The sequence below is a fragment of the Daucus carota genome, chromosome 1, assembly GCF_001625215.2.
Source record: "Daucus carota subsp. sativus chromosome 1, DH1 v3.0, whole genome shotgun sequence".
NCBI classification, from domain to species: Eukaryota; Viridiplantae; Streptophyta; class Magnoliopsida; order Apiales; family Apiaceae; genus Daucus; species Daucus carota.
This window is the reverse complement of record NC_030381.2, coordinates 16,714,281-16,730,702: the sequence shown is the minus strand read 5'-3', so window position 1 is coordinate 16,730,702 and position 16,422 is coordinate 16,714,281. Positions and strand designations below refer to the sequence as shown.

At 37.1% G+C, this 16,422-nt stretch overlaps 1 protein-coding gene and 1 non-coding gene across 6 annotated transcripts; one reads left to right on the top strand and one right to left on the bottom strand.

The window, feature by feature from the left end:
- Positions 1 to 1,016: 1,016 nt before the first annotated feature.
- On the bottom strand, positions 1,017 to 1,123 carry LOC135150020 (small nucleolar RNA R71). The gene has a single exon (XR_010288375.1). It is a non-coding gene; the product is annotated as a small nucleolar RNA R71 (small nucleolar RNA).
- Positions 1,124 to 6,184: 5,061 nt separating this feature from the next.
- LOC108214727 (protein LAZ1 homolog 1) lies at positions 6,185 to 16,422 on the top strand. 5 transcript variants are annotated; one of them, XM_017387268.2, is made up of 10 exons: positions 6,185 to 6,285; positions 6,902 to 7,136; positions 7,232 to 7,288; positions 11,955 to 12,063; positions 13,152 to 13,336; positions 13,427 to 13,515; positions 13,654 to 13,909; positions 15,129 to 15,374; positions 15,480 to 15,791; positions 15,959 to 16,422. In XM_017387268.2, exons 2-9 carry the CDS (start codon positions 6,921 to 6,923, stop codon positions 15,771 to 15,773), a joined length of 1,452 nt encoding a protein of 483 aa, XP_017242757.1. In that variant the 5' UTR covers positions 6,185 to 6,285; positions 6,902 to 6,920; the 3' UTR covers positions 15,774 to 15,791; positions 15,959 to 16,422. The 5 variants fall into 5 exon arrangements, 3 of the variants coding, with proteins under 3 accessions (XP_017242757.1, XP_063948165.1, XP_063948172.1); XR_010291327.1 differs by lacking the exon at positions 6,185 to 6,285 and adding an exon at positions 6,337 to 6,395 and having other exon boundaries at positions 15,480 to 15,836; XR_010291328.1 differs by lacking the exon at positions 6,185 to 6,285 and adding an exon at positions 6,337 to 6,395 and having other exon boundaries at positions 15,480 to 15,836; positions 15,946 to 16,422.

Genomic DNA, 16,422 nt, shown 5'->3' with positions numbered 1-16,422 from the left:
ATAATTGGTGTCTGTTTACCTTCTATCTTAATTGTGGATGTGTAGCAGTATGGTACACGTATAACGACAGTTAGCGTGTATCAGTTTCGTGTTATCTGATTAGTTATCAACCATCACATATCGATAAGGCATAACTCTGAATGAAGTATATAATGAAGTTAGAATCCCATGTCTTATTCTCATTAGTACATCGTTATTCTCTTAGTTTATAATTCTTAGTTTCATAATTCAAATCGAATTAGTTAAGTAGAAAACCAAAACCCAATTTGATACTTGTCTAAGCATTGAATAATAACCATACATTGGTGCATAAGTGCATAATTCTGAATACACCAGTCTCTGTGGGAACGAACTGAATTTGATTCTTTACTACTTGTGACCACGTACGCTTGCGTGATTTTGTGCGAACAAGTTTTTGGCGCCGCTGCCGGGGACTCGGTGTTATATTTTAGTTTATGTGCTTGTCATCAGTGGTCGTTAAAGTTCACTGACTTGGATTCTTTTCTCACTTTAGTTCGTTTGTGTGTGTTTCAGGTACTTGAGAGACGTGTATGCGAACACGTTCTCAGGCTCGTAAAGAAGCATTGGTTAAGGAAGAAACAGCAGTGAGTATTACAATGGATGATCAACCACCAGCAGTTAATGATACTAAGGCTCTTAAGGCTTTCTCTGAGCCGAAAATCAATGACATTCAGTCGAGCATTGTCAGGCCAGCGATTCAGGCCAACACTTTCGAAATCAAACCTAGCACTATTCAGATGGTACAGAACTCAGTGCAGTTTGGGGGTTCTCCGACAGAGGATCCTAATATGCATATTCGAGACTTCATTGAGATCTGTGACACTTTCAAGTTCAATGGTGTTACGGAAGATGCCATTAAATTGAGGCTGTTCCCGTTTTCTCTAAGGGATAAAGCTAAGGGATGGTTGCATTCTCTTCCTGCAGGATCTATTACGACATGGGAGGATCTGGCTCAGAAATTTCTTTCTAAGTTCTTCCCTATGGCCAAAACAGCTGCAATGAGGAATGCTATCACTCAATTCTCTCAGCTATCTGGTGAAACTTTATGTGAAGCATGGGAACGCTACAAGGAGATGCTGCGAAAGTGCCCACATCATGGGATGCCTGATTGGATGGTGATTAATTGCTTCTATAATGGCTTGGGACCTCAATCGAGACCAATGCTCGATGCAGCATCAGGTGGAGCTCTATTGACTAAGAGCTATGAGGAGGCTTATGAGTTGACCGAGATGATGGCTGCAAATGAATATCAGAATCCTACTCAGCGTCTTCATCAGGGCAAAGCAGCAGGGATTCTGGATGTTGATGCTACTACAGCCTTGACTGCTCAAATTAAGGCTCTTACTATGAAGATGGATTCTTTGGTAAACTTAGGGATTCAGCAACCACCTTCAGTTTGTGAGCTTTGTGCGGGTACACATTCCACTGATCAGTGTGCCATATCTAGCGAGTCAGCTCAGTTTGTGAGCAATTTTCAGCGATCTCAGCAGCCAGCTCCGGCTACTTATCACCCGAATAATCGAAATCATCCGAATTTCAGCTGGAGCAATAATCAGAACTTCATGCCGCAACAGCAACAACAGTTTCAGCAGCAAGGAGCTAGACCTTTCAACCCCTCTGGTTTTCAACAACAGTTTGCACCGAAGCAGCAATTCCATCCACCTGGATTCCAGCAACGAAATCATGGGGTGGCTGGACAGTCTTCCAACGAAAGATCTGAATGGGAAGAGATGAAATTAATGATTAAAAGCCAAGCGGTGTCAATCAAAACTTTGGAGAATCAGATTGGGCAGATTGCTAATGCGTTGATTAATAGACCACAAGGAACTCTTCCTAGTGATACTGAGGCCAATTCGGGCAAGAAGGAAGTGAAGGAACAGGTACAGGCTGTCACCTTGAGGTCCGGAAAGGTTACGAAGGATAAAGAATCAGCAACAGAGCGAAACAAGGAAGAGAGTGATCAACAGGTTGAAACACCCGTGCTCTCATCTGAGTCTGATAGTGGAAAAACTGTTGTTGAAGCTGACAAGAATAAAATCAACGAGGAAGCAAGCAAGGATTCAGCCGAAAAGTCTAGCCCGAAAACTGATACTGGGGTCAAGCAAGTATATCCACCTCCACCTTTCCCGAAGAGACTTCAAAAGCAAAAGCTCGACAAGCAATTCGCTAAATTTCTAGAAGTTTTCAAGAAACTACAAATCAACATACCTTTTGCGGAGGCTCTAGAACAAATGCCGAGTTATGCTAAATTCATGAAAGGGATTCTATCTCGGAAACTCAAACTTGAGGAATTGGAGACTGTGGCTTTGACCGAGGAGTGTAGTGCTGTGTTGCAGCAGAAATTGCCACCGAAGCTGAAAGATCCAGGGAGTTTCACAATCCCGTGTACTATTGGCAAGTTATCTTTCGACAAGTGTTTGTGTGACCTGGGAGCTAGTATCAATCTGATGCCGTTGTCTGTCTTCAAGAAACTTGGGCTGCCGGAGCCAAAACCTACGAACATGTCATTACAACTGGCTGATCGGTCCATCACTTACCCGAGAGGTATAGTGGAAGATGTCTTGGTTAAGGTGGATAAGCTCATCTTCCCTGCTGATTTTGTCATTCTAGACTTTGAGGAGGATAAGAAGATTCCCATTATCTTGGGAAGGCCGTTCTTAGCTACAGGGCAAACTTTGATCGATGTGCAAAAGGGAGAGCTTACAATGAGAGTTCAAGATCAGAGTGTCACTTTTAAGGTGTTCAACGCAATGAAATTTCCAACCGACGAAGAAGAATGCTTTAAGGTGGAGCCACTAGAAGCTGTTGAAAAGTTTGAGATGGAGCAAAAGCCAAGGCCATGTACCTTAGTTAGCGTCTTAATAGGGGATCCTGATTTCGAAGATGAAGGAGTAGAAGAGCTTAGAAATTTTCAGGAGCATCTTAAACCATCTATTGAAGAATCTCCTATAATCGAACTCAAACTAGCACCTGATCTCTTAAGTGATGTGCAATTTAGAAGGTTGTGGCGCATAGACGACATGTATGAAATTCACCGCCGATTTGCAAAGGATTTGACTCAGGCTCTTGGGAGTGCTTTTCGAGCCATTGGTGTTGAGGTTGATTGGCCAGTGTTTGGAGATGGCATGGTATATTCACCACCTGATCCTCCACCCGAGGAGGGTGATCCCGATTTCTAGGTACATTCGATCCTTTTTATCACCTTCAATGAGGACATTGAATATTTAAAGTTTGGGGTGGTAATTTAAGGACTAGTAGTAGTGTGTGTTCATATAGGTTGCATGATGCATATAGTTAGCATATTATCTCATATAGTTTCATATTAGTACGTGTTTTTTTTATATATGCTTGTGTTTAGTATGTGTTAGTAGTTCATATAGTTGCATTTGCATGAATCTTGAAGTTGTTTTCCAAGTTGATGTCCTATGATGAGTTTATGTGCATAAGTTCTTGGCTAGTAATCTTGATCATATGTGATGCCTTGTTACTTGGAAACTGCTTGTGTGAAAAATGTAATTACACTTATGCTCTAGAGATAAGACTTAGACTAACTTATTTCTTGAGTCCTTGCGTTGAGTCGGGCGTAGAGTTTGGATTATTCTCTTTTTGAACTTCGAGTTTGTAAATCTTAAGTTTGGGGGAGTTAAGGGATGAATATGCCTTTCTAAAAGAGAAAAAAAAAGAAAAAAAAGAGAGAAAAAAAATTTATCAAGTACTCCTTTGAGATCAATGGGTAGAATGCAATGCCATGTGAAAGGGACGATCCATGTACTTGTGCTGGTATTAAGTGCAAATGTATTAGAATAAGCAATTTCTTGGTGACTTTTCACAACCCTTGATTACTGGAGAATTACTTGATTAAAAAAAAAATAGAATAAGCGAAGTCGAATGGCGGTCGTGACTCACTTACACTGAGAAGCGTCCCTACCTTAGACTTAGCAAGAAAAGAAAAAAAAATAGAAAAAATAGGAGAGGCATAGGAATTCTTTAGTGACCCTAAATTGTAGTTGACTCTTTAGTAAAGAAGTGTTTAAACCTGATTCTGATTAACGGTTCATAGTGAGGACTCTGTTGAAGTTTGATGGTCTTTGTTTTCCTTCACTAGAGAGCATGCTAGCACACACGATGCACTTCACACTTGTTAGTGGAAGAGAACATGGCTAATATGTGAAAGAGATGAATGCCGAGAAGGTTGCATATTCTGAGGGTTATATGTTAACAAGGATTACACTTCATGATTCATTTAGATGTAGGCATTTAGTTGCATTCATGCATTAGTAGTGTTTGTGTGTGTCTATGCTTGAGGACAAGCATCGGTTTAAGTTTGGGGGTGTGATAAGTGGATTTCATATCCACTTGGAAGCTTTCGTTTTGACTTAAAATGATGGAATGGCCTCAAGCTTTTGGTGTTTTTGATATTTTTTGAGTGTTGTGTTATGTAGGGTTCTTGGATGGAGGACGAAGAGGAGAATCATAGCTTTCATTGGAAAAAAACGGCGAAGCAATCGGATGCCCGAGGAGAGAGTTATGGGCAAAGAAGCATTCTGCCGATGTGAGGCCCCGGCCTGAGCTGTGAGGCCCCGGCCTGAGCTGTGAGCGGGATTTTTGGCCCGTTTTAACCTTTTTTGATCCGTTTGAAGGCCCGTTCGTTGGGGAAGTACAAGAAAGACTTGGGGGATTAAAAACATAACCTAGAATCATTCCAAGGAGCACGTGACGGCTACGAAGAAGATCGAGATCGAATTTCATAGCTTTTACTTTTGTAATTCTTCGAAGTAGGCGTAACTTTGGATGCTCGTTTCGGATTTGTTTCTTAACTCTTATTCTAGTACTTTGAGTTTGTTTTTCTTATTCCGTATCATGTTTACATTCGAACCCATGATGATGAGAAGTTCGATTATGAACTAATCATTATCGTGGGATTCTAGCGGATTTATATATGGATTTCAGTAGTTGATTTGCCTTAATTATTTGTGTGATGAATGTGATTTCTTCGTATTGGTTGTGCTTATTTGTCTTGGATGCGTAGCTAACATCTAAGATTGTGTGTTAATCTTTATTGAAGCGACAGTGGATATATTGATTTAGAACTTGCCATGCGAACATAGGATTATGTATTCGATATACATGATTAGTGGTGTGATTTTAACCATCTTGCATCGCCCTATGTAATCTTGATAGATAACTTGTTCTTCAACCGTTATGCTTTCAAATTCTATAGACATATAGGGTCTAAGCATAATTGGTGTCTGTTTACCTTCTATCTTAATTGTGGATGTGTAGCAGTATGGTACACGTATAACGACAGTTAGCGTGTATCAGTTTCGTGTTATCTGATTAGTTATCAACCATCACATATCGAAAAGGCATAACTCTGAATGAAGTATATAATGAAGTTAGAATCCCATGTTTTATTCTCATTAGTACATCGTTATTCTCTTAGTTTATAATTCTTAGTTTCATAATTCAAATCGAATTAGTTAAGTAGAAAACCAAAACCCAATTTGATACTTGTCTAAGCATTGAATAATAATCATACATTGGTGCATAAGTGCATAATTCTGAATACACCAGTCTCTGTGGGAACGAACTGAATTTGATTCTTTACTACTTGTGACCATGTACGCTTGCGTGATTTTGTGCGAACACAAACTGATCGCTGGGAAATGAGAAAAATACAGTGAAATCATATTTCAAAAAAAAAGTCGCAAATTGACGGGAAAAATCAAATTAAAAACAACAGGGATCAGGTGGGATTGTTTGTGTGAGGGTGTACTATATTTGTGTGTGATGCCCCTGAAGGGACCGTTAGATTAGGTTGAATATAGGGCTGAGATTGGATCTCATATTGCGCATGAGTGTAATTCTCAATTGCACCAACCTTATACACACACATAATAGATTAATAGATTAATTATATAATTTTATATTAAAATATATATACATTTATGATATATTTATATATTAGTTAAATAAATTTATTCATATATAATCTCATTAAATTATTATACACACAATTATGATGAATATAAATTTCTTAATAAAATAATTTTCGTAATAAATTTCAGATCAAAATCTTGGCAAAAAAAAAAATTCAGATGAAAATTAATATTTTCCAGGTATTGAACAAAGACGGTTTGGGATTAGTTTTAAACCCAACCGGGTGAGACAAGTACATTTGTGATTTGACCATAAAGCACTCCACCGACTCGCTGCAAATACTCAACTCTGCAACACACACGATACATTACACTAATACACCTGGTACTCTCTTCAAACTTTATCATTGTCTTCTAAATTTTTTCATTGCTTTCTCCACTATATTTTGCTATGTTGTTGCCTGAGTTGCTAATTTCACCTTATACGCAAGATATGTAATCTTAAGTAACTTAAGCTTTTCGATCACGAATTTTTGTGCTGTCATATTACGATTATTTGTCAATTAAGTGTTATTATCTTGCGCATTTCATGATCACGAGTTTTTGTCATGTTATGTTACTATTTTAGCTGATTTAAGTGACTTAGAGTAGCTAAGTATTGATTATATAATTCGAAGTGTAGTTTTCGTGGCTTATTTCGAGCTTATAGACAGACGGAGCAACCGTAAGTAGCTTTATTTCGTGATCACTAGTTTCTGTGCTGTTTTATTCCGATTGTTGGTCCATTAACCGACTTAGAGTAGATAATTATTGACTATATAAGTGTAAGTTAGTTGTTGTTGCCTATTTCGAGCTTGTAGACAGATAGAGTAATTCTAAGTAACTGAATTTTGATGATTATGATGTTTTAATACGGTTGAATTACGATTATCTAGTGAATTGGTCAAGTAGAGGAGTGATAAAGTGTTTAATGAATTGGTTGGTGTTTTTTGTTTGTTTAGGGATCAGGCGGTGTTGCTGATGGAATGGCGAGGGTTTTTATTGTCCTTGTGTTTGTTTGTTAGTCTGGTTGAGTCCTTATGTGTTCCAGAGAGTCTCTGGTTGGTTAGTTCAAATGGAGAGCATACTTCAGTTTACAGCTGGACGATATGTAGTGCTAGCGTTTTTGTTCTCGTTGCACTTGTTCTATCTATGTACCTCGTCTTTCAGCATTTAGCAGCTTACAATCAGCCTGAGGTTTGATCTCGTATCTGTTTGACTTAAAGATGCAGAAATATATAAATTGTGTATCGTATGGGACTAATAGCAGGAAGTTTAAACTGCACTTTCAGGAGCAGAAATTTATGATCGGACTCATTTTGATGGTTCCTGTCTACGCACTAGAATCGGTATGTGCAAACCTTGTTGATTGGCGATGCATCTATTTAAACCCATTTACAGATTACAATGAACATGTCTTATGGAATTTAACGTCTGTAAACATTTAGTATTTCAGGAACCAATAACTTTTCATAGTTTACAATGGACACATGTTGTGTTGGTTGTCCGCTAATGCTATGCACTATGAGATAATCTATTGGACCATGCATTCTCATATCTAAAAGTGCAATATTACTTCCATTACCTTGCTTTGAGTTTTTTACTGATATTGTACTGGTCATTTCTAGTTATCTAAGTAAAAAAAGTTCTAAGAAATGGTTGATAGGCTTATTAGTTGTATGCATGTTTGTAGATTGATAGATTACGGGTGAATAATTGATTACAAGGAATCTATGATAGCAAGAGGGGTTATACTTTTAGATCTAAAGTCTTGATTGAGGAAGCCAGCTTAGGATCCTGTTTGAAGAGCGCAAGTGAAACAACGAGATTTTTTTAAGTTTTAAAGACAAATATTACGGCAAAGTATTTCAAAAGTAAATCAATTGGTAAGGATTCTATTCATACTTTTATTAAGACTTGGACTATTTAGGTGTTGGAATATTTTTCTAGATATAAAGCGAAAGAACGGTACGTTACAGTACCTTTTAGGCTTCAATTACCTAATTTGTATTACATGTAATTATAAATATCTAAATTTTAACTTGTTATATATCAACAACTTAATGACATAAGGAAGATGATGTCACTGCAACATCTGTATTTTGACCTGGCCTAATATATAATAAGTTTCGAGTCACATTTTCCCAAAAAATTTCAATTTCTCAATCGTAAGATGATCTTCAAACCCTAAGATGGGTCTAGTTGGATGCTTGGGCTGATGATTAAGGGCTCCTAGTGTTCCACCCTTCATTCCCAAGATAGGTCTTGCATACCAAGACGGGATCTCGAGTGAGGAGGCAAGTTATTGACATAAGGAAGATGTCGTCACTGCACTGTCATGATAACTAGTGTCGCAAAAGCAGCCACCAGTAAGTAACATAGCAAGCTGTGGGAGGAAGCCAAGTTTATCAATACAAAGAGGCTTAGTCTTCCTTTCTGTAGTAACACAGAAAATATAAAGCCTGCAGTAGTCTAAGAAGCACGGGTGCGGCACCCAGCTGCTGCACTGCGCACCGGGTGCGGTGCTGGTGCGGCGGTGTGGCTGGGTGCGCACCCGGTGCGCCGTGTGGCGTATCCCACTGCACTTACACCGGGGATACACAGGGGTGCGGGAAGGGCAGAAATGGTAATTTTGCGGTCAATAAAAAACGTTGACTTTTAATTTAAAACATACCAGTTACGTTTTTTTCCCCAAAATTAACACTGAGCCCTAATTAGAAGCATAGAATTCTGATACAGCCACCTCACAACGATTGAGGAAGCGCGAAACATACTGCTATATCATGTGTTGGTGGGTCAGTGGGTTCAAATTTTTGTTGTGATGCCACTGCCAAAGATAACTATGATAAATTATGATAACCTTGTGTATTTGACTATTTGGTTGGATTTGAATGCTCTTCCTCTGTTTTTTTTTTTTTTATATTTTAATTATTATTTTTTTGCCGTATCCCCCGCACCCGAATCCCCATTTATTTTTCTTTTCCGAATTCCCGTATCCCCGCACCCGCACTCATGCTTCATGGGCAGCAGTAGTGATATAATATATACACACAGTTTAGTGCACCTCTTGTGTTCAAAATCTTTCTATTTTCTGTTCCATTTAAAAAATGTTGAAATAACTTAATTGAGATGATGGAATGACAATCACATGTGTGTTTAGCTATGTAACTACTGAATGGAATTATCAAACTACATTAATTACAAATCCATCACAATTCATTCCTACCAATATATGTAGAAAGCAAATGTTATGAAATTGTATATAGTCAGCAAGAACTACAATTGACAATATATGTAGAAAGCATCTGTTGTGAAATTTGTATTTTTTTTCTGCCACCTTTATGAAAGGTGTTGGCATTGGTTTATCACCATGTTGCCAAATGTATGACCACTAATTCAGACCTTGTGAAAGTATAACACACTGAGGGTGGTAGCACCAGTAGGACAGTGTTATGGTGATTCTTATCATATAATTTGACATTTAGAATCAGAGCAAGAATTATCACATGTCTCATCTACCTAAATAAGCATTCCCGGGCTTATTGTAAATTTGCTTGATGTTGCTACTCAAATGGAGATTGCTGGAAATGTTGTTTTTCTTTATCCTGTTTGGTTAATCATATGGACAACACGCTGCATCCTAATTTCTTAATTGAAGCACTTATTATTAGTTCATTATTACGATATTGGGGGAATGAAATGTTGTGGCCAATGTCAAGTGTATATGATATTTGTAAATAATAAATATGTAACATCAGTAAATCTGCATAGAATACAGCTTTATTAAGCTAATATACAGGCTGATATTTATCATATTATAGGCTGATTTAGAGGCTGACATGTGATTTACAGGCTGAAATTAAGGGATTTCTTGGCTGATTTGTAGCTGTAAATTGCTCTTCTGTACCCATAAGGAGTTTGTTTTGTATGAAAATCAATAACATTTTATTCTTATATATTTGTCATTGTATCAGAGCTTGTTTTATAAGAATGTCTCCTATCCAGTTTCAGTTTTCGTCTTCCTAATCACAGTGTCCTTGTCTTGGCTTCTTTCTTTCCTAAACTTCATCTTTTCGTTGTTGTCTCGTTAGAAAAATTATGTCGCCAGAGCCATCTGACCACTTGCTTGTTCGATTTAATGGCAAAAATTATTCTGCTTGGGCTTTTCAATTTCAAATTCTTGTCAAGGGGAAAGAATTACGGGATTATATTGATGGAAGAATTGTTGCACCAAATAGCACAGAGAAAGTGAAATATGCGAAATGGGAAGTGAAGGATGCTCAAATCATGTCTTGGATTCTTTGAAGTATGGAACCCTCCATGCTTCTCAATCTCAGGCCTTGCATGACTTTTAAAGAAATGTGGGGTTACTCGAAGAAGGTTTACAAGCAAAGCAACACAGCCCGACGCTTTCAATTAGAACTTGAGTTAGGACAACTCAGTCAAGGAAGCATGTCAATCCTGGAGTTCTATTCTTCTTTTGTGAATTTGTTGAGTAAGTACACACATATTGTGTACGGGAAGTGTACCTTTAACATGATTAGCTGTTGTTCCACGTTTGCATGAGACTAACAAATGTGACCAATTTTTGATGAAATTAAAAGGTGATTTTGAAACAATTAGGTCCGACCTTATGAACAGAAATCCGATTCCTTTGATGGATATTTCATAAGTAAGCTTCTTAGGGAATAACAAAGGCTTGCAACAAAAACTTATATTGAACAGAAAGCTCTCTTCTTTGATTCCTGTTGCCTATGCTGCCCAGGAAAAGCTTAAAAGTGGGAGGGATATGAGTAATATCCAATGCTATAATTGTAAAGGATTTGGACACGTTGCTACTAATTGCACTAAAAAATTGTGCAATTATTATAAAAGACAGGGCATATCATCAAAGATTGTCTCATCTGGCCTCCTAGGAAATCTAGAACTACCTATAATGTCTCCGTTGGATTCACAAATGCTCCCAATCTTGTTCAATGTTCTATTACTCCTGAAATGATCAGCACATAATAGTTAATGCATTTTGAACCTTAGGCATCTCAGGTAACAAATTTTCTGCCCGAATTGATTCCGCTGCTTCAAATCACATGACTAGTACAACATTGCCTCTAAGTAATGTTCAAGAATATAAAGGAGACCTCCATATTTAAACTACTAATAGCAACCCCTTGTTTTTTCTACCATCAGATCTTCATTTGACAGCATATAGTGATGCTGATTGGGCTGGATGCCTAGACACCAGACGATCTACAATTGGATGGTGTGTATTTCTTGGAGATATCTTGATCTCGTCTGGTGGAAGTGTTAAAAGTAAGACAATGTCTCTAAATCTTCCACCGAGTCAGATAGAGCCAGGTCTGCAGCTTGTTATGAAATTTTGTGGTTATGTGGTCTTCTTTCTGAGCTCGGAGTTGCTCAAATAATCCTACTCCACTTCATGCTGATAACAAAAGTGTCATTTAAATTGCTGCCAATCCGGTCTACCATAAACGCATAAAACACATCGAAGTAGATTGCCTTTATATCGGAGATGCATTCAGTCATGGTGTTATCAAACTTCCACATGTTAGTACCAACCTTTAAGCAGCTGATAACTTGAAAAAAGTTTTGACACACCGCCGACACAAGTTTCTTAGTGGCAAATTGATGTTGCAGGATTTACATAAAATTGATCTGCATAAAATAGAGCTTTATTAAGCTGATATACAGGCTGATATTTAGTGATATTGTAGGCTGATTTAGAGGCTGACATCAGGAGATTTGGTGGGTGATTTACAGGCTGAAATCAAGGGATTTGTTAGCTGATTTGTAGCTGTAAATAGCTCTGCTTTACCTATAAAAACCGGAGCTTGTTTGTATGAAAATCAGTAACATTTCATAGCTTTTTCTTATATATTTGTCAGCCAAGCCTTATTTTCATCAGCTACAGTATAACTTGTACTATCTTGACTAAATCACTAACTAATTGACTACAATTTTTGCATTTTGATCTGGCATTGTATATTTCTGCAACAGTTTCTGTCACTATTGGATTCAGATGATGCATTCAACTGTGAGATTATCAGGGATTGTTATGAAGCCTTTGCATTGTATTGCTTTGAGAGATATTTAATAGCCTGTTTAGGTATGTACGTGTAATAAAGGTTTCCTTAATCTATTATTGTTTCTACCCCCCCCCCCCCCCCCCCCCCCCCCCCCACCCACCCCCACCCCCAATACCTGGAAGTTGATGTTGTCAATCAAAGGTCTAATGACTTTCCATCCCACTAATTTGATTGATGAATAATTGCTCATCTAGTCATTATATCTGTATTGAAATCCTCTGGGATTCTTGCAGATTTTGTGTATTTTGCAAAGTGCAACATGTTCCTGCTGTAAGAAATTCTATTATTACAGGAGGAAACATTTGTGATTATGAAATTCTATTATGTTTATGGACTTGGGTAGCAAACTTCTTAGGTTGTGTGAAACTTACAGACATATCTCTTCTGTATAGGATTTCCAAAATAAAGCTTGATTGCTTCTTATAGGCTAATATACACCTGCAAGCATAAAACCTACATGAGCACGTCCCTAATAAATTTTGAAAGTAGAAATACATGTATATATAATGAGAGTACCGCCTATACAAATTTGTACATTTTTCTCCAAAGATAGTATTCTGCCAAGTTTCTAAGCTTTGAATCGAGGTAATAGTAAATTTATTACAGAGCTGTTATAGCTGTTACCAAGGTAGTTGCCCCCTTCACTATTCCTGTTACAGTATCAGCTACATATGCATTCAGGGAATGATTGATGGAAACACCTTAGTCTACATGAATGGATGGCATTAGTTCCCTCATGACCTAACTAATACAGTGTTGGGGTTCGCAAGAACTGTTTATGTTCATCTACACAACTTTTATCTAGTGGCATGTCTGTACCAAATTGTGCTTCTATTAAATTCTTTGATATAAAATTGTAAGATCTTTCCGTTGTGATGGAGCAAATACTCTGCCCTTCATTTGCCCCTTTTAACTTTTTTGCTTTCGACAAATTGTGTTTGGTGGTTCTTTTACAAGCCTTAAAAGTTGGTAGGAAGTTCCAAGATGACTATTTAGTAACAGGACTCTGGTTTAGGTTTCTTTCTATTGTGATGGAAAAATTGTGTCTTATGCTGGTAATTCTTGTATGATTTCCTATTATAAAATTTCTGCTCTTGTTTTTTTAAAGGTGGTGAGGATAGTACAATAAAGTATATGGAAAGTCAAAGTATAATGAGCTCTAGCATGCCTCTTTTGGAAGAATCATATGCTTTTGGAATTGTAGAACACCCCTTCCCTCTCAATTGTTTGTTGAAGGACTGGCATCTCGGTGCTGAGTTTTATCAAGCTGTGAAAATTGGCATTGTTCAATATGTATGTACCCTGGTTTTATGTTGAGATTGTTAAATTTGTTCTTAGCTCCAAATAACAACTATTTTGTGCTAAACACTCTTCTTTTTCCAGATGATTTTGAAACTGATTTGTGCACTAGTAGCAATAGTCTCTCAGTTTTTTGGTGTTTACGGTGAAGGGAAATTTGAGTGGGGTTATGCGTAAGATGCACTCTCTCCTATATGTATCCGTATACTGTATCTACGTGTATAATATACTAACAAATACTCAAATCAAGCATAAATTGTTCCAGTAATGACATTAGAGTAATCTGATATAATATTGGTCTTCTGTTTCAGATATCCATACCTGGCAGTTGTTTTGAATTTCAGTCAGACCTGGGCATTGTATTGCCTGGTGCAATTTTATTCTGTTATTAAGGATAAGTTGGCGCCTATCAATCCTTTGGCCAAGTTTCTCACATTCAAGTCCATAGTATTCCTGACATGGTGGCAAGGCATAGCTGTTGCATTCCTTTTCTCCATGGGAGCCTTTCAAGGATCCTTGGCAAAGGAGTTGAAAACACGTATACAAGATTATATAATCTGTATAGAGGTATGGCCCAGATCCACTGTTTCATGGCTATGGATCTATGGTGTGCAAGTATATGGGAAAAAAAAAAAGACAGTCTCAGCAAAATCGTGCTTGTGTTCAAACTATATTGTAGATACCAAATTCCGACATTTTCTTTGTCATTTTAACTCATTTCAGATTTAAAATAAAATTGATAGTCTAAATGATTAAACTATGTAGCTACTAGAAATTTGTAGATGATAGGCATGGTGTATATTAGTCACAAGGGAAAACAAGGCTTAGATGCGAACTGATGAATATACTGGAGAGAGTTTTTGGACCCTCAATTTCCCAATGCCTAAATAGTTTAATGAGAATAATAAAAATTAGATATTGAGGAAGCTGTCAAGATTGTATTTAATCTATATTTGTCTTGGAACTGAGGATTTCAGTTCCTCTAAAATGTCAAATTTTAACTGTCTGTGTTTCTGCATAGAGTGATCCCACTTGTTATGATGGATTGAGTTTATATTATGTTAATACTAATTTAAACTTTATACTCAGCTTTTGTCAAATGCATGTGTGCCTCCTAGTACATTCTATAATAATTTACTGTCAAGTAATATTTTATATATATTATTGTAAGTTAAGATTATACACTGGCTCTAATAAGGTTTATAAGTTTTAATCATTAAAGTATTCCCAAGTTTTGCTCATTTTTTAGTATATTAGTGTATCTGTATTTTAGCTGATAATCATGTATGATACAGTTATTGAAACTCGTTCAAATATATGACACTTTATTTCGTTGGTATAAAAAAATATTCTAGTTATCTGTGGTGTTTTAAGTTATTTTTTATTGTCTTAATGATTTTTGTTTATATAAAAGGCAAATTCAGGAAAACCAGTTGAACAACTAAATCAATGAACCAGCTTTATACCGCACAATGTCTCTCTCACATATTAAAATTCTGTTCAATATTCATGTGGTAGCATAATTGACCTTGTAAAATATTTTATTCTTTTGGCACCGCCATAGAAGTGCCAAGTGCCTGTTATTGTCGTTTTTAGAAGAAACTCTGTTTTTCCCAATTTTATGTAAAAAGAGATCAAGCCATATGCTTGGAGTTTCTCTTCTTTTGTGTTTTCAGTATTCAACCAGGTGGAGTGCCATTCATGTGCATTTATACGAGTTTACACACATGACCTATTATTTGTAATAGCACTGTGTATATTGAGCTCTAAATAGTTGTGTTAACAGATGGGTATTGCTGCTGTGGTGCACCTTTATGTTTTTCCAGCAATACCATACAAGCGTGGAGAGAGATGTGTACGAAATGCTGCTGTAATGTCTGATTATGCATCTCTTGGAACAAATCCAGATCCCGAAGAAGTTAAAGACTGTGAAAGATATACCAGGGCACAATTAATTTCCTATGCTGACAGGGAAAAGCGGTTGAATTTCCGGCAGAGTGTTTGTGATGTTGTCATCGGCAGTGGTGAAATTGTAATTTCTGAACCCTTTTTTGTATTTTACTAATTGTCTGTCTGTAAAATTCAGTTCTAATCATCTTTTTCTGGTTGAAACTTGGTATCGCCCTATGCTCTTTAGATTGTTGATGACATGAAGTACACAGTTTCACACGTTGTAGAACCAGTTGAGAGAGGATTTTTAAGGATTAATGAAAAATTCCATCAGATATCTGATAATGTCAAGCGATTGGAGGAGGAAAAGAAGAAGGCTAAGGATGATAGTTATGTAATCCCGTTGAGTTCCTGGTCAAAAGAGTTCTCAGATGTCCACGAGGACCTGGCAGAAGGGAGTTGCAGTGACAGCAGTTTGAGTAATGTCAAGCGGAAGTATAGTCAATCTAAAGAATCAGTATCTCGATTTAAAAATGCATAGATCCCGCCATTATTCAGGGTGAGATGCTTGTCTGGCAATGCAATGTAATTTTCATTATTCAGGGTGAGATGCTTGTCTGGCAATGCAATGTAATTTTCATTTGATATTTAGTTTCTGGTATTATAAAGTCTATACATTCTAAAATTAGATTTTATAACCAAATTGATTCTAGTTTGTCTGTGCAGCCTGCGGGGCAAATTACTGGGGAGACGAGCAACTTCACTACATTTACCTTGCAATATAAATTGACTTTTTAATCCTGATGAAATTTGGTGAAGCTGGAAGAGGACACATCATGGCGGTCAGGAAAAAAATAATAGGTGACTGTTCTTATACTTGATAGATAAAAAGTACTTGAAGAATGAAAAAGATATACTCAAGGATTGGAGATAACTCACAGGAAAGCGGAAATGCATAAACAGTGCTTGTTCAGTCACCTCTCCTACACCAACAGGAACAAATGCCATTTATATGTCAATTGTATTAATTTTCATGTGGAAATAAATTGCTAAATCTTACAAATGTATAGGGTCGTACAGATGCTTTCACTAGCAATGGCCTTTAAAGTGGCCCAGATGCCTATGTTAGAGCATTTCCTACCGCCTACTAGTGTATATATGCCATGCTCGTAAGAACCATTTTTGGTGCC